At 44.1% G+C, this 23,534-nt stretch overlaps 1 protein-coding gene across 1 annotated transcript in view; it reads left to right on the forward strand.

The window, feature by feature from the left end:
• The first annotated feature begins 779 nt into the window (after positions 1-779).
• The window catches only part of DMGDH (dimethylglycine dehydrogenase), a 77,043-nt gene continuing 54,288 nt past the window's right edge, over positions 780-23,534 (forward strand). The window contains exons 1-6 of the mRNA XM_075590867.1: positions 780-937; positions 2,959-3,133; positions 4,225-4,323; positions 8,809-8,973; positions 10,653-10,857; positions 22,370-22,618. Of these exons, the coding sequence (XP_075446982.1) occupies positions 810-937; positions 2,959-3,133; positions 4,225-4,323; positions 8,809-8,973; positions 10,653-10,857; positions 22,370-22,618 (1,021 nt within the window). The 5' untranslated portion in view covers positions 780-809. The remainder of the gene's footprint in view (positions 938-2,958; positions 3,134-4,224; positions 4,324-8,808; positions 8,974-10,652; positions 10,858-22,369; positions 22,619-23,534) is intronic.

Here is a 23,534-nt window from a genome sequence, read left to right on the forward strand (position 1 = left end):
TATTTACATTATCAGTACCTATTAGTGTTGGAGAAAGAGCACAGCATGACGAGTTGCACTGATTTTGAAGTGCTTATATTTCCCCTGAATCCATGTAACATGTTCATATAATTCACCTATAGCGAAACAAACACTGCAATGTAAATAAGATGTATGTTATTTTAGAAGACAAAAAAAGGATGAAACCAGACTTAAATTTGCTTTCCAAAAAAGGGGTTATGAGGTGGTTTATTAGTTGTTATTTGGTGTAAATGTACCCTCAGTATTTTCATGCACCTCCACCCCAAAGCCCTCCTCATTGTGTCACCTCAATGTAACACCTTCTTGCACATTACTGTTAAGCCCACACATTTTAGTAGGATAACTCACTTAAGCATCATCTTATTCCATATTAAGTAGCATCACCGTAACACATAACAATATTTAGTGGGTTCATCCTTTTATGCACATGTATTGTCCCATAAACTTTAGTAGGATAACCCACTTAAATACTGTACCCCCACAACACGTATGTAGAAAATAAATTCCCTAAACATCAGGTACCGGGTGATCAATCAGTAGAATATAGTTTGACCATATACAGTATGAGTAACTAACACAACACAAAAAAAAACATCTTCCCTGCAGGCGGCAGAGATTCAGTGTTGATCTGCAGCCCTGGTTTATGAAATGGGAGGGCGGATCCTAGCTGCCTCTCTCCCTTATTTGTTTCGCTTCTTATTTTTAGGCATTGGTTTGAGGTGCTCCTGCAAGTGGTAGCGGCGCTGTGCTCACACCTGCAGCTGCTAGCTCCCTCCCTGCCCCACACCATGCTGAGGAGCAGCCTGAGGCTCCTGCTGCAGCCCGACCGCCTGCTGCTGCCTTCCCGGGGCAAGGCTCCAGCCTCCTGTCTCCAGGACCGCAGCAGGGCACTCACCGGCGGCCCCAGCGCACAGGGGTGAGTGACATGTTCCAGCACCATGTAACATTTCCTGTCACACACATTGTTGGACAATGTAAGGGAGTGTTTTCATCCTCCGATTGACTTGAATGGGGTGGAAGGAGCTCCTGGCATGTGGGAAAACAACAATTGAGACATTTTTGCTGCTGTCAATGTTACTCTCGATTGGCCAATGTAATGGGTGGACCAAAGGTGTTTGTGGGAGAGTAGAAGGACCTAGCCATAGCTGCCAGAAACCTGACATAATTGGGATCTAGAGGGACCTGTCTTTCTTTTTTGCATTAAATTGATGTGCAAAGAAATATTCTCAATCTGTATATATTGACATCAACGTATTAAGATACTTTCTGCATTAGAGTGGACTGCTTTAGATTTATGGGTATCTATGGGCACCTTGGGTGGAGTTTATAGGATGCATTAGGGGAGGAGGTAAGAGGTTCAGTGTCATGATGAATATGATAAGTTCTCTGTCTTCCACCCAACATTACTTTTCCTTTTTCATAGTGTCCAAAAACTCTGGCAGCTCTGACATATTGTAAACTTTCCCAGCTAAGGATGTGTGAAAATGTGAGAAACAGCGAGTTTTACATTTAACGCAGTCGCAAGCAAATGAGATTTCACCTAAATCAACCTAGTTAGGACATTACCTTCATTCTCTTTACAAACTACCCTCTTAGACACATCTGTTGCCCCGACACGGGTATAATATGACTGGGGGGGGTGGGGGGTGGGGGCACTTTGTCTGTGGAATAGGTAGAAGGCCATATCTGTTCACCTCACACGAACATTACACTAAAATTGCTGAAGCAAGTTAAACCGCTCTCAATTTTCAGCTTAAATGATTGAAATACTGTACAGTTTAAGCATGTATACAGTAGTTTTGAGGGGGTAAAACTCACCCACATGTACACATGTAATTCCCTCATTCTTTGCTTTAAAAGTAACAGTCACCCGTTTGTGTATTGCAGAAAATGTACATTGAAAGTAGAAGACAGCACGTTGACCCTTTTGGTTTGACTAGGATTCGTTATTCTCCCAGGGTTCATTTGAGGTTGCAGGAATGTTTTCTTGGATACATTGGGCTCAGAGACTCAAGGCACATTATTTATATGATCTGCTGACAGCCAATGGATGCATGGAAAGGGGGAAAGAGGAAAGAGAGGGGCTATCAGCAGAGATAACTAAAACGGTAGTTTGTATGTATATGGAATGGGGGGAGTTATCAATGGGACCAAACCGCCAGTGGCCTGTATGCATGCATGAGATTAAGGCTAAAACAGAATAATTCCCAGAGTCTTTGGCATTACAGTGAAGCATAAGAGGACATAGGCCAAGCAGAGCTCCGTCCATGTGCTGAATGCTGACCGTAACTGCAGGTTCCTACTGACCTCATACTACTTAAAACACCGGCCCCTTTCAGGAAATGATTAACAGCTATCAAGATATGTTTTGGCACCCACGTAGAGCTAACTAGTTAATAATATTTGTTTCCTAATTTTTGTCTTTCATTTATACAACTATAGTCCCATACACGGTTTTGTCAGGCCCAGAAAGACCCTGTCCTGAAGAACCCACAATCTTAAATAGGGTGGTATGTCTGTGGTCTCAAAGAGATGGAAATGGAGTAATGTAATAACTATAATACAGTGGTTATCTCTCCGCACACCATAAAGAATATATGTTCTAGTCACCGGTGCTCCTGGTTCAGAGAATCTCTGTCTACACTCCAGACAGCAACCCAAATAGGAAGCAGGGCACTTCGGGTTTCTGCAAAAAATGATTATTTATATTCAGCCAATATTCCGACACTTCGGCAGATACAGCTGCCTTTTTCAAGGATACTTGAAAGGCAGATGTAGCTGCCGAAACATCGAAATATTAGCTGAATAAATCATCTTTTTTTGCAGAAATACGTAATGCCCTGCTTCCTATTCGGTGTAATGTAATCACTGACAAACGCTGATTTGTGCATTTTCCCCCCACACAATAATTTTTTTTTAGCTATTTATTTTTCCTAGTGAAGAAAAGCCGTCTTCATTGTTGGGAAAGAGATGGAAAGACACGGCAGAGACCGTTATTATTGGAGGTGGATGCGTGGGTGTAAGCTTGGCCTATCACCTGGCTAAGGCTGGCATGAAAGATGTAGTCCTTCTGGAGAAATCTGAACTCACAGCTGGGTCTACGTGGCACGCAGTAAGCAAATGATTTGAAAATTAATGAAGTCTTTTAATAAGAAAAAAATGACTATGTATTCGTTTCCCTTTCCTGTACCAGCAACACAAACAACGCACTGAGGAGGGGGTAAAACATTGACATGGTTAGAGATGGGTGAATTTTGTTTGCGGATTTGGATCTGCCTTGGATCCGGCGGTACTATTCGTCCACGGATTTCCTTGAATCGGTCTTTCCGGAATTTTTTTTTTTTTATCACTGACAATCCAATCCGCAGATTCCAAAATCCGTGGGTGGGTTTTGGAAAAATCCTTCCTCGGACGGCGGAATCCGCGGATTGGATTCAATAGCAGTTTTGGCTTCATCCACACGGGGACTCCAGCTTGGCAATTTGTGAATGGGTTTAACACCGCGGGAAAGGATTTTGAAAATACCCCCCCCCCCCAAAAAAAATACCCCCCCCCCCCAAAAAAAAATACCCCCCCCCCAAAAAAAATGCCCCCCAAAAAAATACCATTACTGCACTGCTTCTGCAACAGTCTGATAGGGAATCTTTGACCAGCTCCTCTTTGAAAGGAAAAAATTGTTATTGTTGTGATAAATTGTGGGGGGGGGGAGGGGGTTGGGGGCGGTTTAATGGTGGTCGTGGAAAATAAGCCAGCTCATTTTGTTCCATTTCCTGCCCTTTTTAAACCTCGGTTATTTTATTTTATATAATTAAGTAGCATAATATGATCTGGGAAATGACCAGGATATCATTAGTGCATTATTTTGACTTGTGGCACTTGCATCAATTTAACAACATTAGTAAACAGGGATTTATCCCCAGTACTGTAAAAGTGCAACTTTTTTTTTTAAGACTACTGTGGGCAATGCCAACTAATAACCAATACAAATCACAATAAGAGTACTTGAATAGCAGGTTTCTTTTGGAGTAGCACTGCTTAGTAAATATGGCCCATAGTCTTATAAAATCTCAAAATAGGACACTTATCAGCGCTGCACTTTTGTATGTACTTTCCAGAGGGAATATTAATCTGCATTTATCTTTTAAAGATTCATATTGTAATTCATAAAAAAAATATATATATATATTTGTATTTTTTTCCAAGGCTGGATTGACCACATATTTTCACCCTGGAATAAATGTGAAGAAAATACATTATTACAGCATAAAACTTTATGAAGATTTAGAAGAAGAGACTGGACAGGTATGTCATGTTTGTTTTGCAAAAATTTTTTTTGTCATAACACATTTTTAATGGGCTCTATAGCCACATGTGTTATGATATCCTTGCAATGCTAGTATAACGCCCTGTTTTAATCATACCTAACTCTAGTGTTACTCTCATCCAGACATCCATTATAATGTGCTTTACAGAAGAAATATAGGCTTAACGCAACATCACCGTGTTTAGTGCATGGGTGCGCAAACTTTTGGTACTGCGCCCCGTGCCTGCTCTCCCCCAGTGCTCCCCCCCCATACCTTTGTGCCGCGTCAAATGACACTGCGGGGTCATGTGACGTCACGTCACAAGGCCCCGCCGCGTTGCCATAGTGACGCATCACCCGAAGCCGCCTGAATCAAGGTAAATGAGTTACAGAAGCCTTGTGCGACCCCCCCCCCCCACACCCCAGGCATTTAATTTAAATGCCTTGTGGAAGAGCGCGGGGCTTCTGTAACCGCCGCGCCCCCCCCCCCCCAGCTTGCGCAACCCTGGCTTAGTGAGTACAGCGTTACTATTTACTTGATGTTAACTTTTTGTTCAGCAAGAAAGTTAGCGTCACGCCGTCACCTCAGCGCTAACAGACTTTTCTTGAAACAGATTGAAAAGAGGAAAAAGTGACCCACAATAGTGCACAATTTGATACATCTCGTTATAATCAGTGCGTCATGTAACTCCTCTCTTACTCCACCTTTTTGACATCCCTCCCCCCACCCAAGAAACAAGCTGATGCACGTGGTGCAAAGAGTGGAGAAAAGTGCATGATAAATTGGCGCAACACAAAAATCGTGCAATTTTGCCCCAAAATTACCTTGGTACATAGATTGATAAAAATAAATGTGAGATGTCCCGAAGGAATAACTCTGAAACATATTTACTGATGAATGTGTGGAAAGGTGATTTGTGGTTTAGCACCATCTAATGCTTCTGGCGGGGCCAAAATATCTTTAATCGGTTTTGTTTGACCATTTAAACCAGCACTACAGGTTGCATTTTTTTTTTTTAGTTTTGGGATCGAAGACGGGGGTCTCCGGAGCAGAAATACATTAATTTCAGCTCCGGGTCACCTGCTCCACGAGATAATTACTTCCGTAGGAGGTGCCGGTAGCTCTGCAGGCAGCAGCTCTGTCTGGGCTTGTTGGGGCTAACATAATGGTGGCTTTAAATGTCCCGTGTCTTGCAGGCCACTAGGAAGCTGTGATGTCATCCCTTGCGGCTTTCCTATTGGCCCGTGTGTGATGAGGAACATTTAAACATACAGTCAGCCTCCCTGACAGAGGTATCTCGGGAACCAGGGGGTTCCTGGAGCCGAAATAAACGTAGTTCAGACTCGGAGACCCCGGCTTCAATCCTATAACTAAAGAAGTGCAAACTGGACTGCTGCTTTAAATGAGAAGCTGTGTTAGTTTTGCCATGGTGAGTTTCTTTTTTTGTGGGGGGGCATGAGCCTAAACAAACAGAGTACAGTATTAATGCTGAGAACTTTTTCATTGTACACGTGTGCTATACTGTATCTGTACACAGCATCTGTGTAATGTGGCTAAAATCTTTGACATAAATAGACAATGTAATAGAGATTATTCATGACTTATTTCAGAAAAATAATAATAAGAGTGATCTATTTAGATGTCATGTTTTTAAAGTATCAGGAACTCCTAGTATATACAGTAGTACTTAGGATTGATATATCTAATGTCAAGCATAGCAGAGATACCTTGTCCATAATCTAGAAATGTTGCATTTGTTGTTGTCAATACAAAGCAGTTAAATGATTGGTGGGAATATTTTGCTAAATACAAGATGTGCAGTCAATGTTATTTCTTCATATAATGTGACAAACAAGGCCGCCGACAGCTTTCCCGGGTCCCAGGATTAGAGTTTCCACTGCCCCTTGTCGGCGGCCTTGTGACCCTCCACCCCTCCCTCTTTCACACCTCCTGACTCTCACCTCCCTCTATTCCCCCCTCCCCCCATCTGTCTCTCAGGCTTCCGCCCCTCGTCCACACTCTCTCCCCCCTCTCTCACTCTTCCATCTTCCCCCTCTCTCTCCTTTCTTACAACCCCTCTCTCCTGACACATACCCCCCCTCCACTCTTACTCAATGACCCCCTCTCACTCTATACCACTCCCTCAATCCCTCCTCCTCACACTCTTCTCCCCCCCTGCCACACACACTCAACCCCCCCCCCACAATAATTACCCGCCCATACAGAATACATACACAATAAGTAAACCCCCCCCCACAATACACATTCAATAATTACACCCCCACAGAACACACAATACCACTCACAATACACACAATAATAGCCCCCTACAATACACACAATAATTCCCCCCCCCACAAAACAAAACACTCTCTGTAATACCCCATCCTCCACACACACACACACACACACACACACACACACACACACACACACACACACACACACACACACACACACACACACACACACACACACACACACACACACAACACAGACACACACCTTGGGGGTGGTCTCAGGCCTCAGGTGCCACTCCTATCCGTGTGTGGATGCGGAAGCTGGGCCCGACATCTGGGTGGGATCAGCTTCTGGTGCCGGCCAGGCCCCCTGCAGCCACAGGGCCCGGGACAGTTGTCCTGGCTCTCCCCCCTCTGTCAGCTAGGGTTGCCAGGAGGCTTCTTCAAAAATACTGGACACGATGGTGAAAGGTCTGACGCCCTTGAGAAAAGGAGGTGGGGAGGTGTGTTATTTATAAAAGATCTAACCGTTGCGTAATTGTTTCAACATTTCACTCCATGTATGCCCCAATTTGCACCATTATATATTCTATTTCATAAAAACACATGGGAATGGGTCTGGGGACAAAGCGCTCTCCCTAGAATTTTTTTTACGAAATGGAATATGAAATGTTCCAAATTGGTGCACACTTGAAGTGAAATTTTGAAAATATTATGTTAATAGTCAGATCATTTATAAATAACAACATACCTACAGTCATACAGGCCCATGGCGAGCAATACTGATCTTAATGCTCCTCTCCCACAAATTCCAAGATTGTTGCAACCCCCCTCATCCTCTCACCCCTTCACCTTCTCACCCTCCACTCATCCTTTCACCCTACCCTCCCCTCATCCTCTCTCACCCCCTGCCTGTCATTTTCACCCACCCCCTCTCCCTGTCATTTTCACCCACCCCCTCTCCCTGTCATTGTCATCCACCCCCTCTCCCTGTCATTGTCACCCACCACCTCGCCTTGTCATTCTCACTCCATCCTCCCTGTCAGTCTCATCCACCACCCCTGCCTAGCAACAGCTCTGCTCTCTCCCTGATCTGGGAGATCCCATGGCCCCAAGCCGGTCAGGTCACTGTGTCCAGAGAGGTAATACTGGACATTGTCTGGTACTACCTCTCATTTTTGATTGGACAGAGTGTCCAAATACAGGAAAGTCCGGTTCAATACTTGATGCCAGGTAACCCTATTATAGTCAGTGGCCCTGGACTCTGATCTAAAAGGACACAATCAGTAGGACGTATCATTTAACTTGCTGGATATAATGGCGTGAAGCAAACATTAAGCAAATGGAGTTCTTGCAGCTGCAATGTTAAGTTATGAAATGTGCACTCTGGGTTTCTGACTTGTTGTAGGCGAGTTTCACTAATGTAAACAAACTCAGTCCTGTATTGCACAGCCTGTCTTTTCAACATTTGTTTAACACCTGTAGTGCTGAGAGGGCATCAAACACATAGCAGCGCAATGCGTGGCTTGCCCGTCAGCACTGAAAGGGTTATTCATTTAACATACGTGGAATAGCTTCTGCAGTGCGTTGCTTGCCATTTCAGCACTGAATGTGTTAATCATTTAATATATGTGGAATAGCTTTCCAACCATGAACACGACTAATAAATGCACAATATAATCATTTATGTATGCACTACTAGGTAGACCTCACATCTAAATGGGGGAGATTCTCAACGGCGGGCATTTCTCATTTCTCATCATCAGGATAACAAAGTAGAAGTAAGCATAAAATGGTAAAGAAAACTATATCGTTGGCATATAATAAATGCGACTATACCCATTGTCCCTTCATCTCTAGAAGATATTAATGTCGTGCTTGGATAACATCATTGTATGTTGGGAAGGGAAAGTATCCAATGGCGCCTATATATAATACACTTAAAGGATATATGAAAACCAAGCCTGTTGGCTGATGGACGTAACTCCTCACGTTGTGCTTAAAGAAAAGAGAAAGCACAACACATAGCGTAATACTGTAACTATATACACACAACACTTAACAATACATACAACAGCTGAGAAATTAATAGGTGAAATATGTAATTTAAAACATTTAATAACAATTATAAATAATATATAATACACATGGACATATAATAAACAGTTAATCTAATAAAAATGATGTTGTTTTATCATTGTATGTTGGCTATTTAGCAATGTTTTTGCTGCCCTCCTTTGTAGGCTGTTGGGTTTCACCAACCTGGTAGTATCAGAGTTGCTACAACGCCAACAAGAGTGGATGAGTTAAGATACCAGGTGACACGCGGCCGCTGGCATCCAAACCCACAGTATCTGGTTGGACCTGAAAAAGTGAAAGAGTTATTTCCTTTGCTGAACATTGACAAGGTAACACAATCATCATCGTCACTACCTGGCTTACCAATTATGGTGCTTGTCATTATCACACTTGACATTTGCTTAGGTCAGTAGTTGACAAACGTTCATAGTACATGTGCATGGTGACCCTGGCTAATTCGTTAAATGCGTGTGACATCTGTACTCTTTTCATTAGCATGTTCTCCATGTTTTAGAGCCATGCTAATGAAGGATTTTACCGTTTTTGTGTCTCCGGCAAACACCCATGCTGATCTTTATCTTGCTTGTGTCTTCACACAATGTAATGGGTGATGTAGCATTCTTGTTCTTGCTTCTTATAATATCAGTGTTCTCTTCTTCAACACTTTGTCTTCTTAATGCATATAAAACCGCTGAGGATAAAATGCTTTTTTTTTATTTTTACAATCTACGAACTTTAAGATGAGTGGTAGATCATATTCATTACTTCGAGAATTCACTTCTTGTACAACTTCCATTTGTTCCATAGTGTTGTATCTAGGGTTGCCTGGTGGCTTCTCCAAAAATACTGGACACAATGGTGAAACACACACACACATACACTTCTCTGCTCTTTCCTCCTCTCCTTGGCCCCACTCCCAGGCTCCTGACACCTCCTCTTGATTGGCTATTGCTAGTTAATGCAGCCAATCATGATGGAAAAAGCTGGCCAGCCTCTTACCAACAGCCCTGCTCTCTCCCTGCTCAGGGAAATCCCGCGGCCCCAAGCCGGGCAGGTCACGATGTCCAGAGAGGTGATATCGGACACATACATGTCCAGTATTACCTCTAATATTTTACTTGACTGAGTTTCCATATACAGGACAGTCCGGTTCTATACTGGACACCTGGCCACCCTAGTTGTATCAGTGTAGAAGCATATTTTATCTAGGCTGGTCAAAGCCGAGGGTCTGGGCTTTTTTTTGTATCGCAGTTTTCCCTGCTCTGTTAAATTGGATTATTTACTGTATTCGTCCTTAATATAAGTGCCTGGTAATCTTTGTACAGCAGTACGCACCGCATGCAATAGCGTAATTATGGAGCACTTTGAGTCCCAATTGGGAGGAAAGCACTATATGAAATACAGTTATTATTTGCATGGATACTGATGTTTTATTTGCTGCATTAATGTCACCTCTACGATTCCATCTTCAATTCCACTCATTCTAAGGGTGTCGCTCACTGAGCAATGTTAGCCATTAGCACTTGTTAATGCGTTATTTTAGTGTGTAGCTGTTAAGTAGCAGGGCCGCCATCAGTGGGGGAGTGTCAGGCCAACTGTCCTGGGCCCGGGGGCGAAGAGAGGCCCGAAAGTTAACTCAAACCAGTAGTTGGGTGCAACTTCCTACAGCGGCCAGGCCCCTTTCTCTGCTGGGCCCACCAAGCTCAACAGATAATTCCTCCCTCCCCCTCCAACACGGTCTCAACAACCCTCCTCATGCTGAACAATGTCTCAAGCACTAATTTGCTGATATATACTTCCAGACCTAAGGAAAATTGTATATTTCTTGATAGCCCATCTTTAAAATATATAGCGTGTCCAAATAAAAAAAGATATTTTAATACTTATTCAGTTAGTTTATTAATTTATATAAATAAGGTATAAATATATATATTGTGTACTTTTTTTTACTATACTTTGTTATATCTATTTAGTTGATTGTGCATGTTTTGGTTTGTGCTTTATTTAGGTTCTAGCTGGCCTCTATAATCCTGGAGATGGTCATATTGATCCCTATTCCCTGACGATGGCCCTTGCAGCAGGAGCCAGGAAATATGGTGCTCAGTTATATTTCCCTGCACAGGTGACTAATCTTACGCCTAGATCTGACGGCACGTGGGATGTGGAGACCTCTCATGGAACAATCCATGCTAAAAGGATTGTGAACGCTGCAGGTAGGACTTCTGAACAGATTTCTTAACATCCTAATTACTGTATGTGCAACTTGATGTTATTATTTCAGTAAACAGATGGAAATAAATAACAAGACAATGAAGACTTTTTTAAACTGTTAAACCGATCAAGCATTGATAAAATATCCTCTTATGTTGAAGTGTTATGAAAGTATATTCTTTGTAGAACCTTTATCGTTTTTAATATAATCATACTGTAATGTTGCCGCTGGTTTGTACTTTAGTGCAGTGTTGCGCAAACTGGGGGGCGCGCTCCCTTGGGGGGGGCACAAGATAATTTAGGGGGGATGTGGGCTGCGTGCGGAGAAACCTGGGGGAGGGTAGAGCTGTGCACGGGCGGGCAGAAGCTCCCTGCTGCCTGCTTCTCTGCTGTGTCTTGCAGAGGGGACAGGGCTTTCCTTCCCTGCACACAGACATCCCCTCCTCCTGTGTTACCCGTCCCAGTTTTCAGCAGCATGGGGAACAGGAGGAGCAGGCTTACAGGTGAAATCTGTGACTTATTATTTTGTATGTGTGTGTTTGTGTGTTGTGCCTGTGTTGGTTGTGAGTGTGTGTTGTGATTGAGTGTATGTGTTTTTTTGCGCACACTGCACACACTCACTGCACACTGCACATACTCACACTCACTGCACACACCCACTGCACACTGCAAACACTCATTGCACACTCGCAGCCCCTTAACCCCCTACCTCCGGTGTCAGCTGCTGGGGCATCGTGGGGCTGCCTGGGGGGGGGGGGTGATTGGTGCGAAGCTGCTGGCTGGGGGGATCGGTGCGGGGCTGCTGGCGGGGGGGATTGGTGCCGGGCTGGGATGCGGGGCTGCTGGCAGGAAGGGGGGGTGGAGATCAGTGCCGCACTGGGGTTCGGGGGTGGGGGGGAAATTGGTGCTGGTAGAAGTGAGGCTGCTGGGGGAAGTACGGTGGCTGCCAGCGCCTCACTCCACCTCCTCTTCCCCCCTCCTCCCAATTGGGCGCGTGGCGGCCATTTAAAAAAAAAAATTAGCACCACCCCGGTTATAGCGCGGTCGCATCGGGTGGCCCCCGAGGACCGCACTATAATGGGGCTGAGCTGTATTTGTATTTACATTGTATACCGTTTAATAAAGGTTTTTTTTTCATGTGATTGATTACATCAGGCAGAGGGGCCCGAGAAATTTCATGGATGAAAATGGGGGGCTCGGCATAAAAGTTTGCTCACCCCTGCGTTTAGTGCTTGCAGGGTTATAGGATGTGTGTTTTTCAGCCATGTTGTCTGGAGAGCATCTTGTTGTGTTGCAGTGTTCAGTGAAGATGATTATCATGACTGAGTTAAGGGAATGAGGAGGTTGAAGGTTGCTGCTTCATTATTGGCCACATTTTAATGTTCGAGTACTGAGGTGGCCAACTCCAGTCCTCAAGGGCCACCAACAGAGCAGGTTATAAGGATATCCCTGTTTCAGCACAGGCGGCTCAATCAGTGGCTCAGTGTTCGACTGGACCACCTTTGCTGAAGCAGGGATAACTTTAAAACCTGACCTGGTGGTGGTTCTTGAAGACTGGAGTTGGCCATCCCTGGACTAGTCAAAAAAAAATATTGTGGCGGAAAATACCCCACAGAAATCTGACATGCTTAATATTTAACTTGCAATATTGTTTGTGATGATACAGCCCCCCCCCAAAATGCCCAAAAACCTAGGAATTTTCAGATATATCTCTGGAATAATACAACATAAAAATTAAGATAAAAAATCAACACATCAATAAAGCAGACTATCCCGAGTCCCTGGTACACACCTTTTGAAACGAAAACTTAAATGTGGTTTGTGGAGTATATCTGGAATGGCTGCACTGTAAGTCAGGAGCAGGTTGAGTCCAGACAATGAGGGTGATGTTTCACTTCAGGTCCGCTGACAGATTTCCTGGGGGCCAGGACTAGAGTTACGTCCGGCCCCCCAACCCCTGTGCCAGTGGTAGTGCGAGCCCCCCCATTTCACACCTGACGAGCAACCTTCCGTCAATTACCCCACTCTCACTCAATCCCCCATCACAAAATACATACCAACCCCCCACATTCCACATAAAAAGGACCCCCACTCCGCCCCCATTCCATATTAAAAAGACCCCCCCAATACATATGTAGCCCTTTTTCTGACACTCTAAAGAGACTACGGGTAACTGCACACACCTGTGGCTCCAGGAGATCTGAGCCTCCGCTAGCTGGGAGCCTGGGGTAACACTTATTAGCGCAGCGCCTCCACTTACCCAGGATCCCCGTGATGTGAGATTCCCCTGGGCAAGAAACATATACACACACATATGCTTGTAACTGATTTTACTGTAACGCAATAATAACCTTAGCATTCTATATGGCATCAACACATAACATACTGTATACCTTATACTATACACTTATCACTTATCATTAACTCAGCTAACTGGTAATGTCCTTATAACGTGAGTGGCTCAGCCACGCTCTTAATGAGTATTGTCCTGTACAGTAGTGGCTCAGCCACGCACTTAATGAGTATGTCTCTGTCCCGTCACCGCGTGCCCCACACACCATGTCCTTGTACTGATAGAAAGATTGCTCTGTGTATTTAGGCCTTTGGCCACTCACTAGTGTCCCCAAAGAGTTACGCCTAAGGCGGGATCAGCGCCTGTTGACCGGTGTTGGTGCACTTGTTGTAAATACCTTCCGGTCACGGCGGTGACCGGTAACACTTCGAAAAGGATCAGACGAATCCTCTGCTTGTCTTTGATGTCCGCTGTGCAGCTGTCTGGTCCCCAACAGCTCACCACCCAAACTTGCTCCGCACACTTGTCCCTAACTGTCTACACAGTAATGGGCATGATCGCTACCACTATGGGCGTCCCTGCAGCACAGCAGCCTACTGTGACTCAGGGATTCTCCTAAGGGCCTGTGGGGTAAAGCTGTCCTATGCAGGAGGGTCACGGACCCCCTGCACGCACACACCCTCCTCCGTTACCTTCCGGATCCCCTCTGCCTAGCGTGGTCTCTCCCCAACGCTTCCCTTTCCTCCTCCCGTAATCCCAGCCTTCTGATTGGCTCCTGACATCAGCTGACTGTCCCAGAGCTCATGGGAGTTGTAGTTTGCTAACGGAGCCTTTTCCCTATTGTTCCGTCGTTCGCGCACTTACACCGCGCATGCGCGACCTCTCCGCTCTGTCAGTGCCCTCTGAAAGGTTGCGCAATAACATGGCGGCGCCCTATACTGTCGGGCTGCCGCGGAACCTGCACCACTCTCTCCGAGCCCTCACTGCAACCACCTGAGGTAATTAACACATCCCTACACATATAAAATACATCCCCAATACATATAAAAAGACCCCCAACACCCCAATACATATAAAATACCCCTCTCCCCAATACATATATAAGATCCCCCAATACATATAAAAAGACCCCAAATACGTTTAAAAAAAACCCCATCCCCAATACATAGAAAAAGACCCCCACTCCCCCCCAATACAAATAAAAAGGCCCCCAACCCCCAATACATAAAGTAGAGTTACCTTGGAGATGGTCAGGTCGGGCCCGTGGCTGCCGGCGCTGCAAGTTGGGGCCAACCTCTGGCCAGGCCTGACTGCCGGTCGTGGTAGGACCCCGGCTCTCCATCAGCTGCAGGCCTCCTCACTCCAAGCTTCCAAAGTCAGCTCGCAGCGGAAGCGGAGGCCCAGCTTACTTCCGGGGCACTCTGATGGAGAGCCGGGGCTTGGCCGCGACTGGCAGCCGGGCCTGGCCAGAAATCCAGGCCAATTTGCAGGACCGGCCACCAGGCCCCACGCAGTCACCGGGCCCGGGAAACATGTCCCTTCTGTCCCCCCCTGTCGGCGGCGCTGATCACGGCTAATTTGGAGCAAAATGCGTGCAGATTGTGTCATTTTCATCTGACGTCTCTTTGTGTGAATCTATCAAACTCTTTCCTGCAAGTTTTGTGCCTTGAGCTTTAGCTCGCGATTTGTGTAGTGTCAAAAGGATGAGTTAGGGAGGGGTTATATGATCCTCAGATTATGAAATGTATCAAACTCTGCATTTCTGGACATGACTTTTTTTTTAATCTTGTATTTGCATCATCAAATTCCCCAGGTCTGAGGTGGCGAAATGTTTTTTGCCCAACAATTTGCGACAGATATAAGAAATACTTTCTTACATTTTACTCAAATACAAGCAGAAATTTGTGGCATGCGACAAAGCAAACTTCTGTGTGCACTTTCTCCATGCTGATTCATCTCCCGCAATGTGTTTCACAATGGCATTGTGGAACTACACGGTGTCCATGTTTTTTTAATCTTGGGCATCTTTAATGGTCACCAAAGATGCAGAGACTGTCTGTAGCAATCTGCGCATCTTTACTCCTTCGTTACAGTTCTCATGTTGGGCCTAAGGAGAAGCTCACACTCTATTGGCACTGTTTAGAGTAATTTAAACAGGTGGTGCATAATACAGACACAATTGCAGTGTTCCCATTGGAGAAACAAAATGAAATAGAACTTTTTTTTTTAAGTGCGAGTCAGTCCTCTTAAGTAGGATAATTAAATTTTCTCTGCCAAGTAAAACTTCCTCTTTAACAGATGTGTGACTTTATGGTTTCCAAAGATGTTCTTACATTTTAATTCACTGGATTTTCTAAGAAATAGACTCCTATATGCTTTATTGGTACTTGCCCTTAGATGAACCCAATGTGTGAGACCACAATGCAGAGTGGAGAACCAGCTATCTGTGTCATTTCATGTGTCTTATTACTTATTAAACCAAAGTGCTTCACTAATTGTTTTGGCTTCTAAATTTGGAGTTCAGGGTTCAATTCCTGCTGTGCTTTTTCGAGCTTCAGTTCCAACTCCTGCAGCTTTTATTATTTATTTGTTACTTAAAGCTGCAGTTCAGTCAATATCCTGCATGTGTGTTTTTTTTAATAAATCAGTTCTGTTGTGAGAAAAAATACTTTTAGCATTTTCTGTTTTAAAAAAACAACAACTTTGAAAGACCAATTTTCTTGTATGCTATTTTAACAAGCATGCTTGTTCCTATAGCAATGATTTACATTCCCATATTTAAAGATGTCGCCAAACTTTGCCGATCAATAGACGGAGAACGAATTGACCGGCAGCTATGCAGTTCTTTAGGTAATTAGAGATTGCCCACATGAAACTATTGAAGTAAAAAAATAAATGAAAAAAAAAAAAAAAAACTGAACTGCAGCTTTAATGCTGATACCATTTCATAGAGCACACTGAGCTCAAAAGAACCCAAGGGGGTTAGGGGTAATATTGTGTAACCTCTTTGGTTCAGGATATAAAATCGGGCTGGTTAGTTTATCGATTATTTGTTGTCATTCTCTGTGTTTCCTTCCCAACCCTCTGATTCTTATCCATGTAACTTCCATGCTGAGTAGTGCTGGCTTAATATTTTCTGGCTTGGAACAGCTAAGCTATTAATCAGTGGGATGTTCAATGAACTATCCTTGGTGCCAAGATTTAGCTTCAGAACGAGAATGAACTAGATCAGACTGCTTTTGATTAACTCCTCTACTTTTAGAAGCCTTCAGGAAAAGCCAAGTTTGTAATTAATTGCAGGCAGGGGGTGGGGGGTCGAGCTGGGACAACTGTCCCAGACCCAGGTCAGACAGCTGCGGGAGGCCTCTGTTGGCTGACCAGCACTGGAAACTGGGTCTGAGGTCATGCCCAATTTCTGCGTTCGGCTGCCAGGCCTACGTTGACTGCCAGGCCCCAGCTCTACCAAGCTGCGGGCCGGCCTTCACCCCAAGTCCCTCCCCTGTATGCAATGCTTGTCGCCAGAAGTTGGGCCTGTGCAAAAGTCGGGCCCAACTTCCGCATCTGCCCGTGGGATTGGTGTGGTACCAGAGTGTGTCCCCCCCCCAAAGGTAAAGTGTGTGTGTGTGTTATTGAGCATGAGGAAGGGAGGAATTGAGTGTAGGGAGGTGGGATGTATTGAGTATGAGGGGGGTTATTGAGTGGGAGGAGATTGAGTGTGAGTGGGGAGTGGAAACTCTAGTCCTGAGCTCCGTGAAAGCTGTTGGCGGCCCTGATTGCAGGCTTAGGCAGCTTGTGTCATTACCCACAACTAGTAGTGATCAAAGTTTAATGGTATAGTACTCATTGGTACTCAGTGAATGCCCTTACATTTAGAAGTGAAAAATAAGCTGAAGAAAATGGGGTACCAAATGCTTTGCCCCTATGTTTCATAGGACTTGCTTATACGCAAATACGTGGCAATGCAGTCTTAAGCACAGCACCAGAAATACTAGAGCCAGATGCATGGGAGCGAAGACAAGAATGTTCAAAAGTAGCAAATGTTGGGGTCAACTCCAAAGGAATTTAGGACTGTAATAGAGCTGCACTGTGGTGATCCAATTTCGTTTTATACACTGCAAATTCATTTGAAAGGAACAGCGGAAACTGCATTCCACAAAATCCACAAGTGATTATTCAGTGTGCCGTGTGGGAGCAGTCGGGCATATATTTAGAAAGGGCAGTAAATACACCTGTCTACAGATGCTTAAACCAAAAAACGTGTGCTTATTGTAGCCTTCTTAAGAAGAGTCTTAATAGTTTAAGCAGTGTATCAACTTAGTACAGTTTAGTTGTTATGAGTACTGGAGAGAACTAAGGTAAAGATGTACTAAACCATAAGACCTAAGGTACCTTTTTACAGGTCATTCAAATGAAGGAGAGCCATCTACTCCTCTTGGGGCTTTCTGTCTCCCAACTCCAGAGTTATCTCACTCTCTCTGTATCCACCACTGTTCTCTGAAATCCCTTTAATGACTCCCAATCAAACTCTGCATTAATGATAAAATGCTACTGCTCTCCTTCAAGGCTGTACATTCTTCTACCACCTCTTATTAATAATAATAATAACTTTATTTCACATAGCGCTTTTCTCCCACTGGGACTCAAACCGCTTCACAATTGCAGTGCGTGGTATGCAGCACAGAGGCATTTTACAGACACAGTCCCTGCCCACATGGATTACAATCAATGTTTTCAGTGCCTGAGGCACAGGGAGATAAAGTGATTTGTCCAAGGTCACAAGCAGCCAACACCGGGAATTGAACCAAACTCCATGTCATTGTTTACAGCGGCACTGAGCCACTCTTCCCTTACCTCTCGGTTCTAATCTCCTGCTATAACCCTTCTCTGCTGAAGGCTGTATCCTCTCTGCTCCATTTATCTCTACAGAAGTCTCATGTTTGAAGCCTCTCTATCTTCTGCCTCCCTACTTGTAAAACTCCCAAATCGCCAATCAACTGCCCCACCCTCCACCCCCACCCCCAGCCCCCATCCCCTCACCCCTCCTCAGTGAAGCATTTGCTTAGTTTATGCCGGTAGCTACTCCTTCCAATACTGATGCTTTTACTTGCCCCATCAAATATGTTCTATACTACTTATTTGGATTGTACAGTCTGGAGGGCAGCAACTCGGCAATTCCTATTGTTTAACTTCCTGTGAAACTGTATGTTATCTCCCTGTACAGTCTTGAGTATGCAGTAAAGCGCTGCCTACATTGGTGGTGCTATATAAAAATAATCATATATATACATATGTACGAAGCAATGGAAAGCCTTACAGCACCTTATCGCCCATCCAGATGAAATAGGGCACTGCTGTGATAAGATTTATTACAGGCATACCCCGCATTAACGTACACAATGGGACCGGAGCATGTATGTAAAGTGAAAATGTACTTAAAGTGAAGCACGACCTTTTTCCCCACTTATCGATGCATGTACTGTACTGCAATCGTCATATACGTGCATAACTGATGTAAATAACGCATGTGTAACAGGCTCTATAGTCTCCCCGCTTGCGCACAGCTTCGGTGCAGGTAGGGAGCCGGTATTGCTGTTCAGGACGTGCTGACAGGCGCATGCGCGAGCTGCTGTTGGCTTTTTGGGCGATATGTCCTTACTCGCGAGTGTACTTAAAGTGAGTGTCCTTAAACCGGGGTATGCCTGTACACCAATATGGCAATATGGCAATTCCTAACTGTTTTACCAAACATTAAATTATACAAAATGAATTCATATACACATACAGCAACAGAAGAAAAAAAAACCAGTGTACATTTTGCTGTTTGGTAAATGTAACAGTCACCATTATGTAAGTTATTGCAAATAATTTTCCCTATCTTAACCCCTTCATGACTGGACTGAGCCCCCTTATTTACGTTGATCCATTTGTTTTTAAAGGAAATAACAACAAAAATTGTAAAAATTTAAGTCATTTTAACATTGAAGGAACCAAAGAGGAAAACGTTGATAAAATGCCTCACATTCATAGTATATTTACTGGATCTCCTCATATATAGCTTGTGTTTCACACTGGTACAGACTAGCGCTGAGAATTCTGCCTCTTACTGACTCGGCAGTTACTTCAGTCACAGGGAGACAAGGCTCCCACAGTGGCCCCACATGACCGTGGCACAGTTCCGAGGTCTGGTTCTTGTATTACGTTACAGACTATTTTTGAGTGTTCTTTTTATAGTCCTGTAGTAGAACCAGTGGTGGTGGGTACAAGGGGAAGTTGAGGGAGAAGAGAATATCAATATTTTTTTGCAATCCTATACTGCCAGTTCTTTAGTAACACAGTCACTGTCAACACTGTATAACTTTGCCCCCTTCTAGCTTTGCACACAAATAGTTGAACACCAAGCACGATCCCATCAGAAATGTGCATACAGCTAATTTCACATTTATATGCAGCCTTTACAAAATGACAGAGTTGTGGTTTCTATGGCAATCTCATTCCTTCGTCACTGCTTTTCGGGTATTAATATCTCACGAATACTTCAAGGCACCAAGTAACCTAAAACAACATCCAAGAGAGTGAACCATTCATTTCAAATAGATCACTTGATCTCTTACAGTAATAGGGTTAACTACTTCACTGTCTGAGGGGCATGTAGCGTGGTGTATTACCATTGCCGGACTTTGACCTTCGGAGGCCCTAAGCTATGTCAATAGCTTCAGAGGCCCCAAAAATGTAAAATATACTTATTATTCTGACTGAAGGGAGCATTGAAAATAGAAACATGAAACTGAAATGAATGAAAGCCTTATACTAGCATTGTTATATACAAAGATGACAGTGTAAAGCTAAAATGAACAGTGTTTCCACATCACATTCATTTTAATATTAAAACATTTTCTTTCTGGATTTTGAGGGAGCAAAGTCATTGTCTTCAAATGATAAGCTACGATGTTTGTCACTTTTGATGCACATGATGGTTAGGGTCATATTTGAACGAAAATGTTTATATTTATAGAGAATGTTATTGTTCCCATATCTTCTTTTATTTATCATCCGATTTTCAAATTTGAAATGCATTGAATTTTACCTGTTTTTGAGGCCCATCATGTTGTGAGGCCCTAAGATGTAGGTTAGTTAGCTCAGTGGAGCGCAAACTTTTTTCCCTGCGCCTCCCTGCCGGCAGTTCCCCTCTCTCTGCGCCCCCGCCCCCTTACCTCAGCTCCGCGTCATGACGTGACGTCACATGACCTCGCTGTGTAATTTGACACCGCGTTGCCATGGCGATACGTCTAAGAAGCCGCCGGAGCCAAGGTAAGTGAGGTTTACAGAGGCCTTTGCTGCTCCCCGACACTTAATTTAAGTACCTTCGGGAAACATGCGGGCCTCTGTAAACCCCACGCCCCCCACAGTCAGTCTCGCCCCCACCCCCAGTTTGCGCAACGCTGAGTTAGCTTATGCCTAAATGCGGAACTGTGTAGGAAGCCCTGGCAATGGACACGTTAAATAACAGTGACATTAACTACACATTCGGGAGATTTAGGGAGCAATGTATCAAAGTCTCTGGACTGTAAAACTGGTACAAGCATAGCACCAGATTTATTAACCCTCTTCCATCCTGATCTACTTCAGCGCTCCACAGGAATGCAGAACACGATCTCCAATAGAAAACGAGCTGCAACCCCATTGGGGCGCCAAACCCAATATCATTGGGCACTTAAGTGGTTCAAGAAATTTTCTCATATAATTAACGTAACTAAGCAGTCATCATCAATGAGACCCCTCAGTATCAATTTTACTCAGACAAATTTAGACGTACCCATGATTGACAATGACTGTCTATCAATAAATGGTACTCATATATTCATTTTAAAAAAATGCCTTGGGGAGAAAGTGTCACAGTGACAAGTGCTCCAACACTAGAGAATTCCAAATATTATATTTTTAATTTGTGTGCGTGTGTGCTTACAAAAGGGAAAGGCAGCACACACAACCCACAGAGAGTAGGGGACAGCCCCTCTTAATCTTTAGGGTTACCCTCAGCATTACTTACTTCTGATCATCACAAAGAGTAACAATGGAGTAACCCCCTCCTACAACACATAGTAGGCTTAGTGAAGTGCAACAGGGGCAAGCCATTTCAGTTCCCACTAGTATCTTTAATTTTTTTATGGCTATATATCTTAGGTTAATTACATGTCAGACTTGGAATTCAGTTTACAGCAGCAGAAAATTCAGGTAAACAGGACCCATGTTGATTTTTGAAGTGAAAATTATTTGCTGGCTCCTACAGAGTTTTCATGGGAAAAAATCCTTACCTTGTAACGAAAAACCGTAACGCAGGTGATGTCACGCTCCTAATGGGCACGTGCCCCTCGCGCATGCGCAAAAACACCATTCCAGGCCGCACCCAGGTTAACACTATACGCATGCATAGAAGAGGTTGTGAGCTGCGGCGCGCATGCGCAGAACCCAATAGTCGCCTACCTACATTCACAATACAGCTGGCACGTCCAAAGCCGTGCGCAGACGTAGCCATTGCTATGAGTGTGCACAGGCGCGGCTGGCGCCATATATAGCAGGTAATGGCGAGAATGCACAGCCAGCACAGCAAGCATGCGCAGGTGTGGCTCACGCCGCCATGTGCAGGACCCCAGAAGTCAGCCGCAAGTTCTATAATCAGCCGCCTGGACCCCTTCCAATATCTCTGCTGCACAGGTGGGCCCCCTCTATACAGTCATCCACACACCCACCCAGTCACTAAACCCACAACCACCCAATCAGTCAGTCAGTCACCCACCCAGTCAGTCACCCACCCAGTCATCTATTTAATAATTACCATCACGTCACACACACCACAACACACAGATGTGACTTTTCAGTACTTCTACTGTATACTGTATGTCTTCGTTAGTAAAAGGAAATGTTGTTTGTGCACTTGCCTTGTTTAATCATTGTCAGAAGCATAAGGACCCTTGGATATTCCAGACAAACAAAGTGGGAAGTCTTTTATATTCAACTTTACATTTTTGTTTACAGTCATTCACTTTCATTTTGGGAAACAGAACACATTTTTAGGTGTAATTCATTACATGCTATGTGAACGAGCCTTTTCTATGGTTTCCACACACATTCCTATATTTATTTTTTTTGAATGCAGTATTTTCAAGATCCCTATTTGAACTTTTTTGGAGTGCTCACTGCATGGTATTATTTGTGTTTCTTAGGATTCTGGGCTCGAGAAGTTGGAAAACTGATAGGATTTCAGCACCCTCTTATTCCTGTTCACCATCAGTACGTTGTGACGGCCACAGTTCCTGCAGTCAAAGCTCTTAAAAAGGAGCTGCCAGTTCTCCGTGACCTCGAGGGATCTTATTACTTAAGACAAGAGAGAGATGGGCTTTTATTTGGTCCGTATGAAAGTCAAGAAAAAATGAAGCTACAAGATTCCTGGGTATCAGAAGGAGTTCCACCAGGTAACTAAAGACACATCACCAAGATACAAATGGATATACAGGCAGATAGGTGAAGGTGAAAACATTGATATTTTCATAAATAAAATATATTCCCAAAAGAAAATGTAAATATAGAGAAAATGTTAATCTGTTGCATTAAAGAGATTACGTTCTGACAGTGGAAAGAAGTTATTGTCTGTCAATCCATCTGACAATAAGCAAGTAATGTTTACAGCAAGAGCCAGGTTAAGTTTCCCAACTCTACCCCCATTACCCTTTGCGTCTTTCCTTTGCGAGGCGGGCACATAGAGAATTACAAGCATGGGTTATTCATTAAATTGTGATCATACAGAATGCGAGTTTCCATGCGATAGTTCTCCTGATTGGCATTGTTGCAGTTTAATAAATGACCTTCGAAGAGACAGACAGAGAGAAACAGTCAGGTAGAAGGGGACAGAGAGACAGGAAAAAAGGGGAACATATTGAGACAGAAAGAGGTGCAAACAGGCTGAAAATGTTGCAGCACCCAGGCTCTGTGCTGAAGTCCTGGTAGCTTCTCTATGGCCTTCCTGTCTCATGCTTCTCCACTCTTGATGGAAAGAGAGAAAGATCCCTGAGATACATTCTGGTCCACCTTTCCCTTTCTCTACATGACAAAGCAGCAGGATAAAGACCCTCAACACAAAATGTTGGAAGCAGACAACCTAGTCCACCTGTTCATTAATTGGACCCCGAAAGCACCATAGCACTGATAATTATGTATTATATACTCAGAATATTCTAATACCGCTCTTAGCATGACTTGAAGACAAACTTAGGGCTTAATGGAGGTTAATTTGCATTAATGAGTAGAACAGATACATTTGGGCATAGCTCACACCCCTAGAAAATACTGCTGAACGGTGCTCGTCTCCGATAGGACGCGAACCCGCAGGGC

The sequence above is a fragment of the Ascaphus truei genome, chromosome 1, assembly GCF_040206685.1.
Source record: "Ascaphus truei isolate aAscTru1 chromosome 1, aAscTru1.hap1, whole genome shotgun sequence".
NCBI classification, from domain to species: domain Eukaryota; kingdom Metazoa; phylum Chordata; class Amphibia; order Anura; family Ascaphidae; genus Ascaphus; species Ascaphus truei.